Source organism: Taeniopygia guttata, chromosome 1A, assembly GCF_048771995.1.
Source record: "Taeniopygia guttata chromosome 1A, bTaeGut7.mat, whole genome shotgun sequence".
Taxonomy (NCBI): Eukaryota; Metazoa; Chordata; class Aves; order Passeriformes; family Estrildidae; genus Taeniopygia; species Taeniopygia guttata.
Window position 1 is genome coordinate 30,557,509 of NC_133025.1, and position 26,195 is coordinate 30,583,703.

A 26,195-nucleotide genomic window follows, 5' to 3' on the forward strand; every position below is an offset into this window, starting at 1 on the left:
CCACAGGTCCACCACTGACCTCATGACACTAGGTAGATAGCTGAAGCCTCTATTTAAATCTTGAGTTGTATGCATGCACTTAAAATGTGGTACTCTACACATTCACCACTGACTGCTTGCTCCTTTTCAGACCACAATAAAACAATTTAATTCAAAAATGCCTTTAAATTTTACCACACAATTCTATTAATTTTGTGCAAATCTACTTAATATGTTATCAGCAGAACCTACCAGCAAAAGTTTGATACTTACAAGACTTCCATGTTGGTCAAACCCCAGAAAGCACCATCCATGAGCCTCGTAACCCCATTTCTCTGCAGTTTTAATGATTTCAAAGCAGGAAGTCCTTGGAATGTGAGCCCATCTATTTTTTTTATTTTGTTCCGATTCAGCTCCCTGCATCAATAGAATTTACAGTTACAGCACAGTAATTTTACCTAAATGCCAACAATCTTTCCTCTCTCTGGAATCAACTTATTTAAACACTTTTCTTGCACAAGAAACAAAGACAAGAAGTAATAAATGTCAAATATTTTATTGTAACACATTATGTTCAACCATGTTACTACTGTTCTGCCTTTCTGATATTGAGAACAAGTACTTGGTAGTTCCTTGATTTTCAGACTTAAAGAATTCCTATAGACCTAGAATGTCTAGGTTAATCCTGTTCCAAATTCAAAATTGAGAGTGGTGTTTATCCAGCAGTAGAGCTGTTAAGGCTGGTTTGTAATTGCAATCAATAAACAGTCAAAAAAAAGTTAAAATTTTAGTTGTGATAGCTAGACAAACATTGCTCATCCTGGGTGATCTCTTTCTGTATCTGTAGCCAAGCACTTATTACATCTCTCACTCCTCCACAACCAGTTACACAGTTATAGTGCCTTCCCTCTTTCTCAAGTGGTCTTGGCACTCACTCTTCTGCCACTACACTCACCCTGTGCAGGTCAGAAACTGGGCGCAATGTGTATCCTGTAAGGTAGATGCAGGGCATAACTGGCTGGAGGGCAAGATGAAGTGACAGGATTAGATACTACTCCCAAAATGTAGTAAAAGGAGTGATCACCTGCCCCATCAGCGAAGTCTTAGGTTTACTAAGACTCCTAAGTCTCCTTCCAAAACTTATTTCCTCATGCAAAGTAGAGGTCTAAATAATCTTCTCCTCATAGTTATGCCATCATTATTTTTCAGAGTCACAATCCTGTAAGAATTCAGCTTGTCTCTATGGCAGTCTGACACAAAATCTACCTGATAACAGACCTGAGGGAGAACCCTACATCTTATGAACCTGTCTTTAAATATGAATAAAAAGTGAAGAACGTTCAGTAAGAACAGGCTTTAGTTCTTCTCCATTCTTCTTTGAATACTTCCAGGTGGTAACACAAATTTTTTGCCTTCCTTGCAGATAAGCTACCTAACATAATTCAGTCAGCATACTGACTATGAACAAAGGGAACATTTTTAAGCAAGGATATAACCAACATCCAAAATTTAAGGTGAATCTGAATATCAGAAAGTCTACCAAGATCATTAACAAATCCTGAGCTTCACAGGACTGTTCTCATTCTCTTCTACTGAGGCCTGAATAAAACTGTTCCAGCACTTGTATACAGAAGAAACACAGTTACTCTTTCCAGAAGTGTCAAAAACTCTAATATTTCAGCGTTCTCATAACCTATCGCTTTCAAGGCAAACCTAAAAGACTTTGTAATTTTTAATTCCTGACTATCTGATATAGAAAGTAATTATCCAGGATTTGACATTCTCTTGTCCATTTACTGCACTTTCTAAGTTTTCCAATTAAAACAAAAGCCACAGACTCTTTCATGTAACTATATTATTTATTTGGTAAAACATTTACAGACAGCACTGTATCAGTAAAGCTGAAGGTCTATTTATTCAAGCATATTGCTTATTGTCATGCCATCTGAAAGCAAATGAATTTCCTTCATTCCACCGTGAAAGCAAAAAGTAAATGACTGCTGCAGTGAACTATAGAAGTTTACTTTACTTACTATTTTCCTGATGCTTTTTTAGAGAAATACTGCTACTACCCCTTTTCCAGACCTTTTTTTTAACTTTTAATAGGCAAACACAATTTTAAACACAAAGACTGTTCACATCTCACCAACATATAAGACTAGTTTTGTTCAGTACAATGCTGCAGTTAGTAAGGGTTGTAGTAATGTTTTCTCTGTCTGTCTCACTCTGCCTCTGGTTAAATTAAAGGCTAAAGTTCAAGCACTGCCAGTGCTTTGGAAAACCTGAAAACAATTAGTCAATTGTAGGTTACACTTACAGGTGCTGCAGATGGGACAGCTTAAACATCTTTTGAGGAATTGCTGAAATTTTGTTCCTGTTCAGTTTCAATACTTGAAGTGTGGTAGACAAATTGTCAAAGGTACCAGGCTCCATAGAGGTTATTCGGTTACTGTTAATATACCTGTTGAAAAAATTTCTATAATGTTAAATTTATAGTTATTGATAAATTCTTAACACCAAGCAGTGAAACACAAAACTCTTGTGGTGCTCAGTCATTTATAAATGGAGTTTTTTCATATTAATTAGAGCTCTTGACAGCTTTTTCTATAGTCAAATAGTATTTCACCACCACCATTTTACTCTGTCAGAGCGTGGTAATGGAAGAAGATAGTATGTGGCAATCCTGTTCCCTTTTTTATTAGTCAGTGTATCTGACATTCCAATATTCCTAAATAAGAATTAAAGTATATTCAAAAGAAGTCTATCGGACTCCATATGAATACAAACTAGCCTATCCATGGGGAACTTAAATTCATTTTATCACATAATTATTTCTCTCAAGAGACACATCTATTTGTTTCATCTCAAGATAATGGCCTTAGCTTTTTTTAATGAATTAAAACATCTCATTGTAACAACTCATATATTCAAGTTAGTAGCTTATGTTAAACTAGACAGGTAGGAATATTAATGTCATTCCAATTAAAATAAGATTTAGTACCTTAATAAACCGCTGCCAATCTTAATTACCCAAGAAGATTTTTGAAAGTAACCTCAAAGAAAAAAATTTTACTTACAGATACTTGAGCTGTAATGATGGAAATGATGAAATTTTTAGTTCCGATATGTTGTTGTTGCTCAAGTCCAAAGTTTCTAGACTCTGAAATGGCTTCAGATGGTCAGACAAAATGTTGGCAATCTTGTTACTGGTCCTGAAGTTTAAGGGCAGTAGGCAAAAGACTGTCATTTCTAGAGCAAAGAACTATACAACTCGGGCAAGTATTAGTTCTTAATTCTCCTACTCAAAAATAATTTTGAATTACAGAAAAGCAATACATTATGTTCTCTATGCATAATATTAATTGAAAATCACAAATTGGAATAGTCTAAATAAATTTTCATTAATATTTCTTAAAATATAATTCCATGAAGTGATGAAAAAAAATGCAATATAATCAAATTACTGCAATTCTTGGCTTTTAAAAGGAGATGCAAGACTCTATAATCACCTATTTCTGAACAGTTGAAATATCTGTCATTTGCATGGAACAGTATGCCACAGTATTGTAATGAAATAAGGTTAGAGCCGTTTTCTATTTTAAACAAATTAATATTGTGGTAGCTAAACACAGTGCTTGGGGTTTTTTGAAAAAACTTCCTTAGCACAGAAATCCAACTGAATTTCCAGAAATAAACACAGAGCTAGATTATAAAGGATGGGTGATCCAAATCATACACTGGTCAAGTCATACACTGCACATCAGCAGCATTATTGTTCAGGGCTACCACTACATAGGTGAAAGCAGATCACAAACAATTAAACAAATGTAACCTGAAATAATTCTTGTTACTTTTTAAGTTCAAGTCAGTTCTAGCTGTGGTACATTCTACACCTTGTTTGATAATTACCAAGATTCAGAAGCTTTTCCCAGATCCTAGAGATTTCAAGCAAAAGCAATTTTAGTAAAACTACCAACAAGAATATTAATCCCGGAAGGTGTTTACTGGAAATACTTGCTATGGATCAAACAGCAAACCACACATTAGGGTAGCATGGACAACTCTCATTTATTCAAGGGGTGTGGGGGAACTACTGCTCAAGACAAAGAAGTCCTAACTCACAAACTGAACCAGAAGTGAGATTAATGGGCTTTCTGACCACATATGGGAATGGGTAAGGGATCCGTCAGCCCCTCCAATGCTGAGCTTGTATCGTATTTCATTCTTTAGGCCGTCTGGTATAGGCACACTGCATTTTTTAACTCTTAGCTGAAAGTATTTATAATAAATGGAAACAAATTACTTTAATAAAAAGCAACAACAAACACCACCACCAGCCAAATAAGAATGTGAGTTAGATAACGTAACAGGTCACAGAGCCTTGCCTTTATGCATTAGTCTGTTTACAAGGTAATTACTAACAAGGTATTAAAACTGCCAATTACTTGAGTGATGAATAAAATTTTCCTTGCAGTAAAAGTGTGCTCCAGCAGAAGCCAGCAATTTCCTGAACTGCCCACCTCCTAAATTGCAGTGTGAAAGTGTTCAGTTATAAGACGGCTTGCACAGTACTGTCTTTGTGTCAGCATTGCTCCATAAAACAGAAATTCCTCACAACTGGCAGGATAATAGCCCCTGTATTACAAACTTTAGCTGGACCTAATGGAACCGAATAAAACTCTTACACCATCTTCAGAGTACCACTTAAAACAACTGGCAAATTACCTGACACAAACCAAGTTACAACAAAAACCACTAAACAAAAAACCCACAGCTTGTGAACATTTTTCTTTCTTGGAGACAGTAAGGCCATATTGAGGAGTCACAAGCAACTTCTTTTGCTCACTGAAACTGCACTACACATCGTAGTCCCAGCCCATCTCTCAATCAAAATCAAAACAGCTCTCACTACACCTTCTTGCTTAATTGTTTTTGTAGAAGTTACTCAGTTGCAAAATTAGGTTCACTCCCTATTGTTCCAACACCCTAGTCCAGTTTCTCTTCAAAAGAATGTAAGTAGAATAATTCACACCTAGAAGATTATTCAGCATTGAAAATATTCAAATAGTTCTACTTTAAGACCCAACATTATTTCAAATAAGAAAGTTTAGCTCTAATTTGATTTTTCTTCATAATCATCACTTAAGCAAATTGAAAAGAACAGTGTATCACCCTCCTCATAACTGCCAAGTCATCATCAAAATTAGTCAAGGACACGTTTGAAAACACAAGCCTATCTAACTGTCAAGACAGAACCACAGAGCATGAGTGTGGAGACAATGACATAAAGTTTTTTCACTGAGAGGAGGGTGGGGGTAAGAAAACCCAAAAGCAAATCTTTCCTGTGAGATGGTACTATTGCTGTATTCAGACAAAAGGGGCTGCATACACTCCATTGGTTTAATTTCACAGACCTGCAAGGCAAGACGAGAGAAACAGAGATTCCCTGCAACAAGAAAACCAGAACATCAAGTTTGCCCAGAAACGAACCTGCAGCAATTTGATAACAATTTCTTCATGTGAAAGGACCAGCAACATGCTGCAGCTTCCTTACAACTTCTCCTGTTACAGCTAAAGCAGCAGGAGCACCAAGGAATGCAGATAAACCCACCAAAAATATCCACATGAATTTGAATGCACCTTTTACAATTTTAGTGCCTACACCCTGACTTGCAACAAAAAACCCCACAAATCAACAACGAGTGCACACAGCCTGATTTAATTATTTTTACATAAACCTGTGTGAATACCAGCTTAAGAGAGAATACCAGTTCTTCATTATGGGTATGAGAAATCTTAGCTTGCCTTCTCAACATTCATGACTTTAAACATACCAATAGGTCAGAAATCCTGTAACAGCCCTCTTAATCCTGATCTTAAGATTCATTCCATATAATTATGTATCTGACATAATGACTTGTACTTTCCTTACTCTGGGAAAATACAAAGCAGGTTAGAAACTGCTGTATCCGTTTTGCTGAGCATCTAGTGAACACCTTTTAGATATAAAAGCTCTTAAATGCTGAAACATCCCCCTCCTCCCCAGTTTTTAAAGTTATGACATAGTCATACTGTCTCTTGATAAAGACTGTCAGTATGAAATGTTTTCTACCTAAGAAAAATATCCACGTAAGCTTCATGGTCCTGATGAGTTGTAACTCATCATGCACACTGTAACATGGAAAATCCAAGGCAGGAATAAATTAGGACCTGAAGTCCTGTCTTTTGTTTCTCTTTGAAATCGCAGCACAAAAAAACCACTCCTGCACTTCCAGTATAACTTTTTCTTCCAGCTGTATCCTGTTCTGCAATGTTTTGAAAAACTTCTTTGTTGGATCTCACCCTGCTATCCTGACAAGGAGTATGTGTAGGAGTCTGGAGGTGGAGCAACCTAGTAAAAAACAAGTTGTATAGAGAGACAACTTTGGAGAAGAGTCCATGCAGCCTGTTCTGCATAACTGTTAGATGTAAAGTAACTGTCTTAACATATGTGTATATCTGGATACGGTACTAATACAGTACCTCCTGTACCTCAACTAAGCCCTGAGAAGCAGAATAATCTGAATCCCAAAAAAGCAAATTAAACCATAGCAGAATCTCCTGCTGGAAAACAGGACTGAAGAGGAAAAAAAAAAAAGCCTTCTGCTAGGACTGGATGCAGCTTTCTGACCAGTGTTGAGGCCGACACATGGAAGCTCATGGATGCATAGTCTGACCAGATTAGAGCTTTTGGAGGCAGCCATATCACAGTCCTGACAAAACCAACATGACTGTCCACATCTGCGCATGTTCTGGGTGCTCTTCATTGCATGCTACTAAAACTCACAGCCTCCTTTTAAATTTTTCTGGGTTTTTCACCTGTTCTTCCCATCACTCACTAGCTGACATCATATTCATACAGCTGGAATATTCTTCTTTGCAGTCCCCCTCCGCCCCTCCAAAACTCCTTTGAGAGCTATGATATAAACATACTGTGTGGAAGATAATTGAAGCAAAAATAAAAAATAAATTATATTAAAAAAAAGGATCAAGACTGTAATTGGAAGTGATAGAAGATACATACCTTGTCGCTTTTAGAATAAGACTGGACAACTTTAAGGAAGTCTTATCAGAAGAGCCTCAGTAAGTACTACTTCAAGAAGAGCAAAAATATTTTCTTTTTCTTCAATTTCTACTCATTTGAATACTGGGCAACATTGTAATGAAAAGTTACATTATTTAAAATACTGAAATTTTAGTTTTAAACTGAACACTACCCTTACAAAAAAAGCAGCCTCTGATATGAATGGGACTACATGCTCTTCTCACCATTAAGACACCCAACTGGACTGAATTAATAAAGTCTGGGTTTTTTTTAATATTTGCAAGTGTTAGTCATAGAAGTATTGCAAGTGAAACTGTTTTTCTCAGCAGACAAAGTCAGCAGAAATACAGCCCAGATTCTGGCTCACTTCGAGTTCCACTGGTAGGTTTACAAGTCTGATGCCTCTCATACACGAGCTTCTTGCCTTCTTCTTCCTTCTTTTGAAGGTCCCCTTCATTCCATGATCCATGCCTCTCATTCCTCTTTAAAGCCAGATGTCAGAAAGACTCTTTATATTTCATGCTTTTTATATTATACAAGCATAACAGAAAATGAAAACTCAGAACTCTGTAGGCTACTGATACTCTGTCCAAAACTCGAAACGAAAGGTTTATTGATTCCCAAATCAAACATAATCTGGGAAAGGCAAAAGATGCAGACTGAAACAACTCTGTGATCAGATACATTTTCCTCAGCAAGAAGAAGAAAGCGACAAATCCAAACTTTGAAACACATGATACTTCCATAACAATTCTCTTTTGATTCTAGTCATAGTGCCAATATGCAACTAATTAAGTTTTCCTTCCAAACTCTCTTTTTAATACCCTGATATCTGTTTCCAATTCAGTTTTCTGGCTTTTCCAAAATAATCACAAGTTACTTAGCATGTGATAGGCAAGTGAATGTGTAAATTCATCCCTTTATTTTAACAACTGTAAACAAAAGCAATGCAAACATAACTATTTTGGCAAGAACTGACAACAGTAATAATAGCCCACTGGAGACTTGGTGAGCTGTATGACAGTTAGTTAATGCTAAAATCTTGGAAAATTTAAAACAAGACCTAGATAAAACCAGCATAGTGCCCTCCAGTATTATAAATATTTTTTCTAATCTAATGTATAGAGTTCCTAAGTAAAAAGAACACCTATTCTTTACTGTTAAAGAGCAACCCTCCCTTTTAGAGGGTGCAGTCCAAAGTCTAGGCAGTTTAGACTGCACACCCCTCTAGATGTACTCCTAACTTCAATCATTCAAGGTGACCAATGTTCTCTCATCCCCTTCTCTTCCACTCAAGGCACAAGGGATTTCAGTGCTCTACTACAATCACCACCACCACCAATTCTCTAAAATATAATGCAAACACTTAAGCCTGACGTCGCAATTTAATTCTCGCTTCTCTCATTTTCCACATCATATGCCCTATTCCTCTGTAAAATTCTACCACTCTTCCATTCTGTCGTATCAGAACAGTTTTTTCTAGTTTGGTAGTCCACTCCTATTCTTTTTAATTCATCTTTTCCTATACCACTTTGATCAGAAAATCATGACAGATTTATCCACTGCAAATAGCTCTAAAATCTGAATTCTTTTCCATTCTCATTGCAAAAGCATTAATCTAGGCTCTCACTCACACAATCTTTGCTACAACAAACTCTGGGTTTCTATGTACTTCTTCTCTTTCCCGTCATTCAGCCTAAATCACTGTCATAGAGCTTCCGTGTCTCTAAGTCTGACTAAGTCAGGTTTCTTTTCAAATTCTTTCATTTACTTCCTCTTACGTCTCCACACCAAATGTCAAAGACTGCAAGAACTAATTCCAGTAAGTTCCTCGCTCTAGCTTTTTGCTCACAACTTCAGACCAAGTCACACATGGTTTACCACTACTCTTAGTTTTGGGACATTCTCCAAATAGCCTTATGCCTGAATCCCAGTCTGGCATTCCTCTATCCCTTCTTTCAAACCTTCTTCAAAACAAACTCTTCCAGGCAGCATCCAAATCTTAATCCTTCCCATAATAAAGTGGTAGCTGAAGAGATGACAAGGATGTAAAATATTTGACCAATGTTTTCTTCATACTGGGATCCAGACTCCAGTTTAGTACGCTAGCTTTATAAACAAACAATACCACTTTCTCTGGCAAGCATAGACGGGAAAGGCATTCACTCTTACTGAATGTAAGCTTTCATTTTCAGGAGTTTCATCTAAACATCTTTCTTGTGACTGCAGCTTTCTAACTGCATACCGAGACAGTGTTCTCCTGGATTTTTCACACAGCCTTTCCCTCCCAGACCACTGTGAGATGACAAAGAGGCAAACTTCTCATACCTATCCTTCTGTCTTCACTGAAGGCCTTTCACAGACATTTAAGTTACTGCCACAAAATGCAAACTATCACTCTTATTTTCAAACTGTCAGCTGGGACAAATGAATGATTTATTTTGAGTGTCTACTTCAATTAGTTGAATTTTATTTCTCAATATGACTATCTGAGGCCTGACTTGGGATGCCCATTATCACATAACAAACATAAATACACTTTTCCACATTTTAAACAGAAAGGGACAAACAATATTAAAAAAAAAAATCCCTTCACAAGAGTAGAGGGATTAATTGCCACTTTTCTTCAGTAACTATGTTTGTGCATAAAGATAAGTAATCAGGCTAATTTTGTAGTGGCTGATCAGAAAGCTAAATTTAAAGCTGGAATAATTATTTCTTACTATGAAAACCTGTGACCTGTGCAGTCACCTAGGACTGGCTACTTTACAGTTCTTTTGTCTTATTTTTATCTCCTGACCTTTTCTGTTAGTACTTTTTGTTCATTTACCACTTTAAACATCCAGGATACAAGACACATCTTCAAAGTCAGTAAATTTAAATTCAGCACATATGGACAGAAAGACATTACAAACTAAAGGCTGTAGAAAATTTTCAGAGAAGTGGCCTGTGGATTCTGTTCATCGTCTAACAAACACACAGACACATTTCAAAAAACTGCCTCAATTTTGGCAGGGCTTTTAAGTATCTCAGAACTCAAAAGTGAACGGTCCCTGCCTTAAAGGCTTCCTGTACAGATAGAGTTGGAGGATTCCCCCAGCACAGCAGAGAACCTTTACCATGTCACATTTTCATTATGTCTCCCATAAACAGAAGATTTCACAGTCTAAAAAAAAGTGAAGCAGGAACCTAATATAAAAAGCACATTAAAGTAAGACTTGAAAAACATTCCTGAATTGTGAATCATTCATGCACCCTTGAACTTCCACACCACAACTTGTACATTTTCCTCTCAGGCTTTACTACGACCAAATATTTGTTTGTGTTCTAGACTAACATGATCAGTCCTTACAACATAACAACTTCAATCACCTATGCCATATACTCTAGTGCCTTTGAATAAAATATCTCCTATTCAATAAAATGTAAAATTACAAGTCTATTTAAAACACTCAATTCTTGAAAACTAGTCTAATGTTAGAATTTCACTATATGCACTAAAGACTTGGGCATGTATAGCTCTTCTAGTCCCTACTGACTACAAGTGCATTACTATGGAACACATCCTAGATGTGGGTAATGAGAAACGTGGGGGCTTTAATACTAGTTCTACACATATGTTTTCAAAAGAACAATAAATTCTAGTTGGAGAGACAGGATACTTCAATACACAAAGCTGTTCCATCCCTTCATAGTCACTGCTACCTTCCATTTTTTACAGTACTCAAAGATACAGTGTACCGATGATATCAGACAGTGCCTACAACTACGTATTTTTTTAAAATTCTGCAAGTAAAAGTAGCATTCATTTCTTATTTAAACTGTATATCCTTAAACAAAATCTTACATAACATTGCTGAATTTACAAATCAGTCTCTTCCTTTCAAAGTACTAGTAACATTAAAAGTAGTTAACATTTTTGGAAGAATTTTAAAGTAAAACCCCTATGCAAATAGTAGTTGGTAGGTAAACAACAAACAGGACTTCTACACAAGGCTACTGTACTTAACACTATTTGGTTTCAATCTGTTTCTGGATTTCTCCCCTAGGTCCAAAACTACAACTGTGATAGACCTGAAAGGCAGTATTAGTTTTCTTCTCATATGTCAAGATCACTGGTTCAGACAGATTTTCAGGATAAAGGGGACAGAACTGGTACACCTTGGATAAGCAATGTCACTAGAATGGAAACAATACTCAGAACTTCCACTTGTCCTCCTAGAATGAGGGCATTAGTGCCCATTTTTGTACCTGATACAAAAGCAATCCACCTATCTTGGAACAGTAAAAAATAAATTGTTTTTTCTCCAAGAAGTGAGTAATTCTCAACTACAACATTTTAAAGAAATTCTCCATTAATTTAGCTGTTTTTACATTTACTTCAGGAATGCAAATTAGGAAACTTCTAACATATTTTACTTCAAGGGATAGATGAATACACTTACATTACCATGTGCAGTATCTGTACATTATATACCTGTGGTAAGCAGTTGTTACATCCAATACTCTCCTCAAAAGCTTATGTTGCCAGCACGCAGGGTTGACCTCCTGGTTGGAAATATTGTCCTGACAATCTCTGGCAAATACCCGAAATTCCCTCTTCCTGTCTTAATATACTGCCCTCTTCATGCCTTCTCTTATAGAAAGTATATAAAAGTGCTTGGTGGCTGTGCAAAAAGAACACCCTGTCCTGCAATTTAATTTTCAGAGACTTGACCTACGCCTCCTAACCAGATATACCCCAAACTACCACCCATGTTGCTCACAGTAGTATCCAGATTCCCAGGAGACTTACAAGCTCTAACATGATATATACTCATCACATAAATAAAATCATAGATAGATCTCCAGTCATGTAAGCAGAGTGTGCCTGAATATCCTTGTATACTCACTCCTTCACACATTTCCCAGGGTGGTGGTGAGGGGGCGTGCCTGTCTGATACTTTTCATTCCCGAGATGCTCAACCCTCAACTGGCATTGGTAAAAACAAAATGTTAGCATTGCTGTTTTATGTTACAGACAGACTGGGACCATGAGACTGGGATCATCTCCTGTTCTGGGTATGTTTATCCTGAATAATTCATTAGTATGGAAATATCTCATTTAGATAAAATATCAGCTAGATAGCTCGAAATGAGATAGCTCTAGAAATGGAAACTGGACTAACATGATAATCCACCCATACTTGTTTATATCGTTCAAAGAATTCAGACATACATGGCTGTGTGGGGGTACCTGCGCTACTATGGAGACATACCAGCAGAAAAGGTAAAATTCTAAGGCTCCTCAGCCCAGTGAGAATTCTTCACAAGTGGAAGAAAAAAATCTTGTAATAGAGCTTCTTCAATAATGAAGATATTGGCAAGAAAAGAGGGTATCACTTCTACAGCATTCCTTGAACATTCCTTGGAAAAAAACAAGCTGGCTTTTCAACTGACAGTAATGAACCAACTTATAAGTATCTCATAAGATGTGTAATCAAATCTAGAAAACTATCACCCTCTTTTCTGCCATCATTTAAAGCCATAAAAAAGACTCAACATGGAAACAGCGGTTTGCTTTGGAAAGGCTTCACAACCTCCTTTCTTTTAAAAGTTTAAAATCCTGGAGAAAGTCATCAGATATTTCTCTGACGAGTGATTCTAAAACTTATATTCTAATTGTTCCATATGTGTTCTGTTCATGTACCTTAAGATACATTAAATCAGTTGGATTCAGTCCCTTCAAATAACATCCACCACAGAAAAACCAAATGCACATATTTTTTCACTTGTAAAAAGAAGTATTAGATTATTTGTTATTGTTAGATTATTTGTATATCTATTTTTATGCCAAACAGCGGTATGTTTATTTCTCTTTATTTATATTATTTTCTATGAAATTAAATTTAATATCTTTACATAAATAATATCCAACCAGTAAGAACAGGAGGCTCAGGGGAGACCTTATTGCTCTCTAAAAACTTCATCATGGTAAAGGTTGTGAAGCATTGCAACAGGCTGCAAAGGGAAAGGGATTAAGCCACCATCTCTGGAAGTACTTACAAGATGTGCATATGTGGCTTTTACAGACATGGTAAAAGCCTTGGTTTAGTGGTGGCCTTGACAGTGCTGAGTTAATGGTTGGACTTGATGATCTTAAAGGTCTTTTTCAACTTAAATTATTCTAAGATTCTACTCTAGGTTTTAAAGAAAAGCCATGCAAAAGAGACAAGATTTTTGGACAATACAATACAACTCTAATTTAATATTCTATGTTCCTCTGTTTTGATATAGAACAAACAATTATCTTAACTATTGTAGATTGGAATTCATAAGTTAACACAAAACAATAAAGTAATTATTTCTGCCATATTAAACTCCAGGAATCTCTGCCATAGTCATAGAATAGGTATTAAATCTCAGCTGTAGCACAGTTACATTCAGTAATCTCCTTATCCACACACAGAATTAGAATGAAAACAAGCTAACACCCACCCAGAGCAACTTTAACTGCACTAACAGTGTGATAAAAGCTTTTAGAAAATACTTTTTTTTTTCTTTCAAGTGTTAGCCTATACAGTGCATAGCACAGATCTAACAAAGATTTTTCCATGTTTGACTGCCTGAGTAAATGTCCCAAGCCAGGGACATAAGGATATGAAACAAACTATTCCACAGTGACTGACAGTTATTTATTCTCTCAGAGGAATACCAAAATTTTTGCACAGCTGCATAAGAATGATTTTAGCTTCCTCTAAACAACAATTGTTTCCATGAGAAAGAGAAACGCTAAGAATTCAGAAAGAAAGCAAGACTATATAAACCACTTTATTATGCTAATATTTCTACCCTTTTGCTAAAAAGGACATTAGCAAGGTGGTAAATATATTTAAGAGAAATAAAATTTTTAGATCAATTAGATGCTTTGAACTACAGAATATTATGCCAGTGTAAAAGGAATGCCAATGCTACTGAAAAATGAAATATGTGCTTAAATTCAACAGTTATTTGTCAGACACCATCTGCTTTTTCTTTCACTCTTTTCTGATTCTGATCTGTTAGAAACCACATTGGTATCAAATGTCACTTAGTTCTTATTCAAACAGAGAAGCCCAGACACAGCGGCTGCACCAGCTGACTTGGCTGACCTAGGCCTAGAGTAAAAACAAACCCCTATAAATCACCAGATGTAAGCAATTGAATAGTGATCAATTTAATTAACTGAACAGCTTTCCAAAGTTTATTGTATTGTTTTAACTCTTCAGGATTCTTCAAGAAAGGTAATTGCAATTTGTATTCAAGGACAGGGTTTGGCCAGAGGGCTACAAATTACTTTAGACACTTTAGATTCCCACTGATAAAACACAAATCCTACACATGCAAACCAGTTTTTTATTTTTTAACTAATAGTATGATAGTAACTACTTTTCTACACCTTCCTTCAACAGTTTATTGAAACTAAATCACAGAAAAGAAATCCAACTAATTTATCATTAAAACATCAGGAATAAGACTTCCTTTAAAATCAACTTTTTTGGTTATGGGCTCTATATGCCTTTTATAACTTCATACTCACATTACAAATGAACACCAAGTAACCTACTCATTTCTTTAATGAAAAGCAATGAACATGGATACAATCATGTGTCACAATTTTATGTATTAACTGCAGTCAAAAAACATGTGCCACACATAAAAATGGGCTCAAAAATTTTTTCAAGACATTGGCAAAACATCTTCTAACCCAGATACTTGTTCTGAAGCTGCATCTCGAGGGGATTTCCCTGTATTGTCCAGTGAAATTAATGGATTTCTGCCATGATTTAACACATCAGGAACTCAGCCAAGATGCGTAACGACAGAATATAAGTCTTGTTTTAAAGACAGCACTGTACAAATTTGTGTAACATTTACAGATGCTTGTACAGTGCCTAGCACAACAGGAATGAGGCTTCTGGGTACTACCACAGCATAAATTAATTCTAATGCAGTCTTTGTTATTTCGGAAGCACAAAAACTACAAGGATTAAGCTCAATTATACACATTTTAAAGAACTACTAAATAATATGACATAATCAACTTCCTAACCACAAGCTGCTCTATTTCTAATTGTTTTACTTTAATCTCTGTAATGCACATATTTCCATGAACCCTGTAGAGTTAGTTCCACTAACCAGGGACAAGAGTAAGATCTACTTACAAAGACAGAAGAGTTATATTTGCTGAGACTGGTCCCAGATCTGGAATGATCTCCAGTTCATTGTTGTTCAACTTCCTATTAATATTACAAAAGTGAGAGTTAGCTTTTATGTTAATCAGAAGTAGGTACATTGGACTTGCTAAACTGCTGAACTGTCTCACCTCAAAATTAAAAAATAATTCTAGTTTCACTTAATGTAAAATATCACAACAGCAAGTATCTTTGTTGTTCAAGCAACCATTCCTAGACAAATAACTATACAATTAGCATTCACAAACAAAGGTTGGGTATATTTGGTTGGGGTTTATGTTTTGGTATGTTTTTTAATTAAGACAAATTAACTTACATTTCCTGAAGACTGTGAAGGTGATCCAAGATACTGGTCTTGATTGAAGATAATTTGTTGTGACTTAAGTCCCTATGAGGTTACAAAAATAAACACCCTCTCAGTTTTGCCATACAATATCAGGTAAAGAAGTGCAATTTCAATCCAAATTATGTTCTCACTTGTCTCCAAGTACATAAAGAGATTTTTTTTAATTAGCAAAATTAGAACAGAAACTAATTTGCTTACAAAAGGTATAAATATACAAATGCAAATACCTTGATCACTGCTCACAGCGTCAAAGAAATTCCTAGTATCTCTGAACAATACAGAACAGTTCAATGTAATGTGCACAGGACCCATGGAAAACATCATAATATTTTGACTCAGATACACCAACAACCCCTCTCCCGCACCCCTTCACAACAAAAAACATGGCTATAACAACCTCTTGGTTACTTCAACAAGGAAAATTCAAAAAAAGAATAGTCATTACAGTCTCATTCCTTGGATAATCATAGTATTCTCACCCACGTTTCAAAAGCAATGCACAGCTCACAAATATAAAATAAGGACTGCCCATAATGGCAATTGTATTTTCACGCTTCCACAAAATTGTTGACACCATTCCCACATAACTAAGTTTAACAGAAATCTTAAGAAATAGCAGGACAAAACAGATATAGCAAGGGCAAATTCTGAGTTTTAAGATGTCTGTATACTGGTAATATTAATACCACAGTTAACTACCCTTGAAGAAGTAGCTTGAATGCTTAGTCTGTGCCATGTTGAGGATCCCAGTATATATTAATGCAGCTTATAAGCAATTGTTAACACCTTTGCAGCATTTGCTACCAAACAAGCCAGGTACTAAAAATACAACACCACTTCTTGACCACAAGAAGTACTTTTCCTTACAGTGTCATGCATCTTTACCCTCTTAAACACTTGACATTATACAAGAGTCCTAAGAAATTTTTGCTGTAGCCTCAGAAGGACTGGAAACGTAACAGAAGTAAGAGTGACCATAAAGTAAAAGACAGAAAAGCTAACTGCAGGAACACGTGTCTAAATCTCTGCACATGTGGAACAGACTCACAGCCCCACAACCCATCTTGTAACCATGACTAGCTCTGTTGAAGGCCTCCCCTTTATCAGTCACTCATCCACCAAAACATGCACTTTTCTGTCCCCCTATTACAGATTATCACTACCACCAGCATCAATCCAGGCATCTGCAAGCATTTGTTCCAAGTTAAAACACTGCATTTATCCAAGCCAGCTAACAAAAATTACATTATTTTAGGGAGTTCTTAAATTCACTCCAGTGAGTGTTTATAATGCAGACATATAAAGAAATGAATCAGTGCACCTCAGCAGTGAGCAGCTTTAGTATCAGGTAAAGGGTGCTTTAAAAAGCACCCTTTTGAGAAAAATTGCTCACACTCCATGATACTTTTCCCCACACCAATTAAGCACTTAAGAGTCATCCACCATACCTGGGGTCCTCATCAAGCCACACAAGCACAAAGTGTCATTTCAAGTTGAATCTATGAGGAAATGACATGATTCCTCACTTTTTCTGGGTAAGATGACTCAGTAGAGTCATCTGTGCTGAGCATGCCAAACACAGGCCTGACTGCCATGGATGTGTTTACCCTCCCTCCACAGTTTTAGAAGTGAAAAAGCTGATGAACAGGGTATGCCTGCTGCACACAGACAAGAGCTGGCTTAAACGAAGTCAAGTTCAGGGTCTGTGCTAGGCATTCTGCTCTGTGACTAAGCCCTGAAAACCCAAAGATCCAGAGAACTCCAATTTCCCTGCTTCCATGATTACACAACCTCAGACACAGGTGTAATTCTGCAACTCAGCCAGGCACCTAGGCTTCCTTAGCAGAACATGTGAATAGTAAAACTCTGTCTTCGATTCTCCCAAATGACTTATTCAATGTTGCCAGGACAGTTTCATTGTCACTTTTGTCCTCTCTTACAGCTGACAGTTAAAAAAATCCCCCAGTAATAATAAAAATTAAGCATAAAAAATAATCCCAGGCACGTATGGGTATTATGAGGGGTACCACCAGTACTCAGTTGTAACGTGTGTTCTGAGCCAGCCAACTGGACCAGGCCCAGGGAGCTGCTGAGCTGTGGCACGTGAGCCTTGCTCAGAGCCACAGGCAGGGAAAAGAGAGAGATGTGCTGTTTCACAAGCCAGGACTGCACAGGGCAGAGATGAAAGTGCGAATGGTATTTTCCAGAACAAAAGAAGGGGCTGAGGGCTGGGGGAGAGCCACCTACAGAAGGGGAATACATCCACCACCTTCACGTGGCCACGGAGGGGATGTTTTCAGAGACTCAGCTCTGGACTCAAGCACTTAATAAATATCTGTACCTTGATTTTCAGGTGTCTACAACCCTACAGATTTTCCTCTTAACAATGGAAAACCAATACATTGTCAATGTTCAAAAGCCTACGAATTTTAGCTCCACCATTATGATTTTGAGTTCTCCTGTATATTGGGTTAACCACACTAATGTTAGAGGACTGCATCTTTCACTGCTTAAAGATCTAGTGCAAACATTCTCCAGGCCATACACTGGAGAAAAATCCCTTTGTTTAACATCTGAAGGCATTAGCTGCACAGATTTGAAATTCTCACACTGCATTCTGAAGGGTAAATACTGAAAAAGTATGCTGCTACAAAAATCTAGACAGAAATCTAACTTGGTCCTTAAAGTCCGAGTAGAGACAGTTTTTGCCCTTGAACTTAATTCAATATTTGGCTTTAGTCTGTAGGGATTACAAGAACTATGCAAATAAACAGCAAAAATTCAGTTAAGTTATGGCTGTTAGTGCCTAACATGTTACTGTTGTTCACGCTTCAGACAAGACTTAGGAATCAGTAATTATTTCAACAAAGACCTTTCAACGTTAGTGCTAAAAACCTGCATTTCTTCATTTCACCTAAAAACTCTGCAAAAAGTTTATTTAAGGCAAGTTTGCCTAAAGGACCTACCAGACAGTAACAGACATGAGTAGATTTGTTCTGCTGGAGTTAAAACATGTTAAAAAAAAAAAAAAATCTGGCAGAGTCCTTAAACTATAAAAATCCTGCAATTACAACCACTGCTGTGCATGATCACCACACTGGAGCCAGACACTTTCACTCATAGCTCAAGCTCACATCCATCTGGAGTCTATCAAGGCAACCGTGAGCGTAACTAACACTAGGTTTCAAACTACTTTTTTTGGTGTTTGTTTTTTAACACTAAAGATACATTCACATTTTCCAAGTAGCACCTACTTTAAAAAATACATACATAAAAAATTCTTATGCCTGGTTTACTTACACCAGGTTGTCAAACACAAGATGGAAAAAAAATATCCCAAAGCAAAAAACCAAAAAAAAAAAAAAAAAAAAAAAGCCTAACCCTCCAGACAATACTGAAATGCCTGTTTCATCAGGTATATGTGCTTGTCTACCAATAGTTGTAAAAAATACATATAAATATTTTATTAACATTACTTTAGTACTACTGGCATAGGAAACTTCAAGAAAATTCAGTAAAAAAATACTTACAAGTTACACTTCAAGTTCAATCAGAGTGGTTGGAAGTGAACCAAGAGTTAAAATATTTGCCTTTTACTGATAATCTAAGTGAAGCTTAAGCCTGTAGAAGTTTTTCAAACTAATAAGCACTGGATTGGCACATTTTTTTAAATATAAAAATCCATCATCCCAGTTGCAAAGCTAGAAGTTTATTTCAGTCCAATGCATTTCTCACCATACCTTCAAACATGTACGAAGAAAAAGTTGGAAAATTAGATTCTATTTTTCCTTCACAAAAATGGAACTGACATTGTTCAAACATTATTACTATGTGTTTTCCATTTCTGAATTTTCCTTGTATGTTAAAACTAAATTACAAGAGGGGAGAAAATGCCCTCTGTGATTACTTTTGCTACTAGAATTTCAAAAGTTATAGAAGATAGAACAGAACACACTCCAAAAAGTCAGAAATCAGATATAAATTAAGAAATTCTTTAGAGCAGTAGTAAGCATATATACCTGTTCTTTACCTCATATTTCTAATAGTGATTGGATATTTTTGTTCCATTACATTTGTATGATCGTTTTTTGTAACTCACAAGTCCCAGCATCAGCTGAAACTTAATTCTGAACATCAGTGTTTGTGTGATTAAAAGCTGAAAGGAAGCCTAATGCATAGAGGGAGAAGGCAAGTGCTTCTTCACACATTTTATAGATATAACTTTTAGACTCTAACTTAATTTACAGCACTTAGTCACAATTATCATCCTCTTCCTTAGAGAACTCAGAAACCTGAGCCCCAAGTCAAATTTTAAAATGCAAATCCAGTAACAGTTCCTTAATCAGTCCCACTGGGGCCTATAGAGCTGCTAATTCAGCAGAAATCAGCAGAGCTGAAAAACAAAAAGCCAGGCTGTAGCTGTTTCAAGACACTGATCCAAAGTGACTCATAAATCAGCTTGCTATGTTCAAGCTTAGTCTGGAAAATACTGAAAAACAGCTGTGAAAACCATACAGCTTTTTTTTTTGTGGCAATTCTGGTAGAGAACTAGAGGATTTATAAAATGTAAATACTAAAGATGTAATACAAACACAAGTGAAAACCATTTTTCAGACTTTCCCTCCTGCCCCACCGACAGTTCTAGCATTCCTGAGTGAACCTGGCAAAGGGTACTGCAGTGCTAATGAGAGTTTGCACACTTGGAGGACTCTGGCCGATGCTCAACACTCTTCCTCCTCCACCAGCTCTAACAACCCCAAATTCTTGAAAGATCAGGATACGCATCCTGGAATTAAATAGAAATCCAACTTCAAAACTATCTGTACACAAAGCCATTATAAATGTTTATCAGTTTTCAGCAGACTGTTACCTCTCTGAAGACAAGGTAATACAACAAGCCATATTTAGCTAAAATCACAGTGAAGTTGGCAATTATAGCCTGTTTACACTCTATGAAGACACTTCCATACAATGCAGTAGACTCACACCTGCCACCAAGAAGAAGGGGAAGAAGAAATCAGGTTCATTTTTTTCCCCTCTTTGTCCATTCAAAAGTCACTCTTACTTTATTTCAGTAGGGAATGTGAACAAAACAGGCATGAAAGTATGCAGCAGGAGTTTCAAAAACCTCCTCTCTGTATGGGTGAGTACAGATGGGCAAAGGAAGGTGTAAAGCCTAACATGGGCCTAGACCTTCTCAGGCAGAAGAGCTTCCGCTCTCCTGCTTGGAGGTCTTGCCTGTGTATGTTAAGAATGTGGTAAAAAAGGCTGTTGTTTTCTCAAGAGGACTGGAAAGCCTGTAATTAAACTGCTAGCCTTTGGCTATACCCACTAGAGAGTGTCATGGAAAACACCCACTATAGAGTGTCATGGAAAACATAGTAGACATATAGCAGTAAAATTCATAAACAGTCTTTTACAATTTGTAATGTGCAGTTTCTTGCAATAATAATCCAAACTAGTCAAACCTTTTTTGCGTATGTAAAGCTGAACGCATTAATTACCAAATTGCACAATCCCAGGTCCAAGTTCTGAGGTAGCTGGAGGTAACAGACAACATCACACTCTTCCTTGTTCTTATTAAGAGGGGAAGGAAGAAAGAGCTGGGTACTTCTAAGGCTTTGTCACAAACAAAAGAAATATTTACACAAAAGTGGCCAGACCACATGGTTTGGTGACACCTACAAAGATGCACTTCTTTGAGTTTAAAAGCAAGTGACACAGCTGTCCAATGAGTAATCACAGCAGGGTTTCTTAAAACAGACCAAAGCTTATTTATACAAGCGGAACTTATTTTCTCACACTTTTAAAGGAATGTGAACTTACATAAGGGCAATTTACACTACCAAGGGAATTCTAATTAGAACAATGTCCCTTGTGCTAACAAAAAAAAAAAAGCCCTGCAATGTGTTTTATTGTCTCTTGGGAACATAGGTGGAAAAAACAAATTTGGATTACTGCTAATGAATAATGCTTTTTAAAGCAACTCTAAAAAATGAACAGTTCTGTGAATTTGCCCTTTTTATTTACTACAGCTGAATTTTACCAGCATTAATGTCTGCTAAGCTAAGAAATTAAACTGTAAAGCTTACCTTACATCAAAACTAAATCCTTAGGTTTTGTCAGAAAACTTAAGTGGGAATACTGAAGCAGTTCAAAAAGCTAAGAGGAATGAAATGTAATAGAAAAAAAAAAAAAACTAGTTGCTGAATGTAAAGCAGATGAAGTAGTAGATCTGTACGTTTCAATCACATAAACAACAACAACAAAAAAGTTTCTTTCCCCTCACACTTTCGTATACCACTCCTGGAAATATTCAACTCCCAGAGCCATGCCTGTGTTCAGCTCCATATGGTGTCAATACAGCCATCCACATTTCATGAGTAAAGCAGCATGACCTCCAGACGAGGCAATTGAACAGAATTAGCCACAACTAATTGAAAGTCTTCCTGTTTACTTTAAAGCCCTTATCTCGATCTGCATTGAAAATGTAATAAAAAATTAATACTACTAATATAGAAGATCTTTCAGTGACAAACGATTAAAAATAAATGTGAGAAGCCCCTCGTCCATTTCAAACTTTTAGAAAACTGACCTAATTTACGCTTTTTCTGTAAAAGTTTGTCACTGAAAGTAACTTTTCCTTGTCTGCCACTCGAGCTCGCGCTGCCCTGGGTTCGGTCACTGCGCGGCACCGGGCCGAGCGGGCCCGCCCCATCGCCAGCGCCAGAACTACCCAGGAATGAAGAGCTGCGGGAAGAAAACCGATGGGAGCCTTCCCAACACCGATCAGCGCTAACGTGATGATCACTGCACACTGTCCAAGAACTCAACAGAACTTTTTCCTCCCCCCTCCGGCACTGAGCAGCGCTCCCGAGCCCATTTCAGCCAGGCGCTTATCGCCGCCACCACCACTCGGGGCCGCAGCCGCCCCAAGGGACGCTGTCCCGCTGCGGCCGCCGGCGACCTCGCCGCGGCCGCTGACAGCTCGGCCGCAGCCCCAGTGCTGCCGCTCCCGCACCGCGCTGCCGCCACCACACCCGCGCTCCCCTCGAAGCCGGCCCGTCCGCAGCCCCAGGGGCAGAAGATGGCGGGCGGGCGGGCGGACGCAGATCGGTGCCCCCGGCCCGCCACGGAACCCACCGCCCCGATACTCACAGCTGCACCGCCCCCCGCGGCAGCCGCTCAGGCAGCCGGCTCAGCTCCAGGCGGCTGCAAGCGACGAGGTGCCCAGCGCAGCGGCAGGGCGCGGGGCAGCGGGCGGCGGCGGGGCGGCCGCCCAGCAGCAGCGGCAGCAGGAGCAGCGCCGGGAGGACGGCGAGCGCCGAGCGGGGCCGGCGGAGCATGGCGGGCTCGGAGCCGCTGCCCGCGCTCCCGTCCCTGGCGTTCCCCCCGCTGACAGAGCCGAGCGCGGCACGACCTCCTGCTTCTCAGCGCGGGTGGCGGCTCATGCCCCGGAGCGACCGCTGAGAGGGGAAGGCGATGGGAGACGGGTGTGTAGAAAAAAGTAAAGACAAGAAAGCGGGAGGGTACCGCAGCGCCGCCACCGCCGCCAGCCACTCCACAAACTTTCCGCCACCTCAGCCCGCCTCCGCGCGGCCGGGGGAGCCCCGAGCACGGCCCGCCCCGCCGCAGCCCCCTCCCCGTGCCATGTGACAGCCGCGGCCGGGCCCCGCGGGCTGGGGGGCGGATGGCGGGTCAGGGCGGGTGGGCCGGCGTGGTGCCCCACTGCTGCCGAGCCTTGGAGGTGGCACCCCCAGGCCCCCGCCCCGCAGCACGGCGGCCGCTGCTGTGGGATTTTGCCGCCCTCCTCGGCTTCTCCATGGGCGGGCGGGAGCAGGCCCTGTGTGCCCTGAGCGTCACCCAGCACGCCCGGGCCGAGGTGAGAAGGCACGGGCAACGTGGCCGTACTCGCGCGGCGTTTCCCTTTGCCATCACACCAGGTAGCGGTGTGTCGTGGTAATCTAGAAGCTGCTCCAGAGGCCCCAGGCTTCCCAGCCAAGCCTGGGGTCACTGGCATGTAAAAGGTGAGGTGAGGTTAACTCCTGCCTTCCGGGTCCTACATGGCTAGTCCAGACACCGTAATTAAGCCCATTATGTTCCCCACAGGATTCTGGCTCCAAAGGTTCAGGGAAGTGGGCAGGACGTACAGATTCCACATGTCTGAGGTAATCGATGTAATTTAAGTAAATACCTATTGTTCAAGTTCCATATGTAAGTGCGGACCCTGCAACGGATTGAGTTACTGAAGGCTTCACACCCCCTTACTCTGCAGGAGCAGCCGCCATCAAATTGTTCACGAACACTGCTTTCCCTCCCATCTTCATATGTGCACCTGAAAGATGGCAGACAGACGCTGTGAACTTGGGGTCTCAAGAAGTTTGACAGCTCCCGTATCAATATTTGTAAGGCTGAAACTTTGTTTTTATTGTTTCCATGTATAGCTCATGATATGGGGATTTTTGTTAAAGAAATAAAACTACATTTTAGCCAGGAGTCATGAGTTTGCAAGCCAGACTGACAAGTCCTAAGTAACTACAATTAAACATGATTGTTTCAGATGCATAGGATGTGCAGAGCTCTGCAATGTTTTGTCAGCTTGTGCTCCATTGACCACTTGTGTTACTTAAGGAAATTACCATGGGAAAACAAACAAATAAATGCTGCAGGAACACACTTTTTTCTACATATAAAAGCAAGCAAACAAGCGAAGAAACAAAATAAAGGCTAGAAATTACTTAGCATGTCTTTACAACTTTATTTTTTATTTAAAGTGAATGAAAACTATCCTGGTACCATTGGCATGTCAGTATTGCAGTGTTTTTTTCCAGTCTTCCTTTGGAAAACATTGGGGTGACATTAGATCAACAAAGCCTGTGAAACACTAAGCTGTTCTAAACAGACAGAAGGACAGTGCTCAGTTTCGATTTTTGAAGCTATCCATGATTAGTCTGTACCTGTTTCCATGGAAGTAAATGGGAAAACTTCTTTTCTCAAGTTCCAGCATTTGTTGTCACTATCCAATTGTTTCACACTGTAACACCAAGATAAATAGACACTTGAACATGCGGTGTGTTCATATAGGCAAGATATGCTGTTCTTGCTAATTTTGCAAAGTAATCAAATATTCAAGAGAAGGATCTTTATATTGCTCCAGGTAATTATTGAAAGATCTACAAAAATTAAAATATATTTAAAGTAACTAAGCTTTGTATTATATTTCCCAGAGTGCAGAGCAAAAGGCCTCACTTTTCTGGGAAAAGTGAGCTTCTCTTTAGTGTTGGTAAGGGTGGTGATTCACTAGTAAGTGGCAAGAGAATCATTAAACTGTCAGTTTTAACATCCAAGGAAAATAAAAATTAGAAACAAAGCATTTTGAACTTATTTTATCATAGCAGTCAATAATATATATGGTGCTTATGTGAACTGTGGAACAAGAGAGAATCTGAGAAACAAAAGCAAGGAAATAAAGAGATGAAAAGGGCAGGAACTTCTGGTTTTCTAATTTTGAAAACGACTCATGCAGTCAGGGAATACTGTGTCCTTAGAAAAACGTAATGCTTATTTAGTGCTAGTAACATATGCAGCTAGTTTCAGTAAATCAATTCAGAAAATTAGTTCATTTGTCTTTGCAGCTTCTTTTCTCAATATTATGAATCCTACAATGCTCATATATACTTATATGTATGTGTACTTCAGAGTCCATGACAGAAAGTCTTTCTTCCTACAGGGAGATTTGCTCTCTTCAGAAGTCTCAGGGACCTCATATGAGCCCTGCAAGTTCTTGCAAGTTAGTTCCAGGAATGTCTTCATCACTGGTTTTAGGTTGAGTGTGCACTGTGACTGTACATAAGCAAATACAAGTCCCTCCTTCACAAGTTTGGCTGGACTTTATCTTATAATCTTAAAAGTAGGCTTATATCAAAATAAGAGGTCTCCCATTCATCTACCCTGTTATATCCACATGCAGTAAGGAACTTCTGGTGACTATTCTTTGGCATTGGCACTAGCATAATGGCAGATGCACCAGGGTTAGGAGACTGATTTGACTGAAACCCCTTAAAAATAATAACAACACACACACACACACACACACTTTAATTCTGAGTTGGAATAATTTCCTTAGCCAGTTTTCCATGTAGCTGCACAAGGAAGAGACTTTACTTGTGGTTATGCAAAGACAGGTCCTTTCCATGACAGCCTGAATACAGGTCAGCCTGAGGGAATGATGTTGAGGAGGGGGAAGCATGGCTTCGGAGAAAAATTCTTGTAAAACTAGACTCTCAGGCTCTCTCTTTGGCTAATGAGGTTAGTTTCCTCCACAACACTGCGAAGCATAGTCCTGTGGATGAGTTGGTAGTACAGAGGATTGTGTAGTGATATACTGCCCAGTTCTAGGTGTTATGGCTTGATTCTAATGGTATTGTTTTCATTTTCTGATTATTGTAAATCAGAGTCAAGTCCAAGCATATGTTGTTTAAAATATGTATTCACTTTAGGCTAAAGACACACCCAGAACCTAAGTATGATTTTTTTTCTTTTTGCATATCATTAATGCACTGAAATCAGGCAC

General features: G+C 38.6%; 1 protein-coding gene across 1 annotated transcript in view; it reads right to left on the reverse strand.

Annotated features, from left to right (window-relative positions):
* The window catches only part of LRIG3 (leucine rich repeats and immunoglobulin like domains 3), a 37,599-nt gene extending 14,494 nt beyond the window's left edge, over positions 1-23,105 (reverse strand). The window contains exons 1-6 of the mRNA XM_030258636.4: positions 22,781-23,105; positions 15,593-15,664; positions 15,247-15,321; positions 3,057-3,191; positions 2,297-2,440; positions 253-396 (exon numbers count right to left, since the gene is read on the reverse strand). Coding sequence (XP_030114496.1) covers positions 253-396; positions 2,297-2,440; positions 3,057-3,191; positions 15,247-15,321; positions 15,593-15,664; positions 22,781-22,968 — 758 coding nt within the window. The 5' untranslated portion in view covers positions 22,969-23,105. The remainder of the gene's footprint in view (positions 1-252; positions 397-2,296; positions 2,441-3,056; positions 3,192-15,246; positions 15,322-15,592; positions 15,665-22,780) is intronic.
* Positions 23,106-26,195: the final 3,090 nt, after the last annotated feature.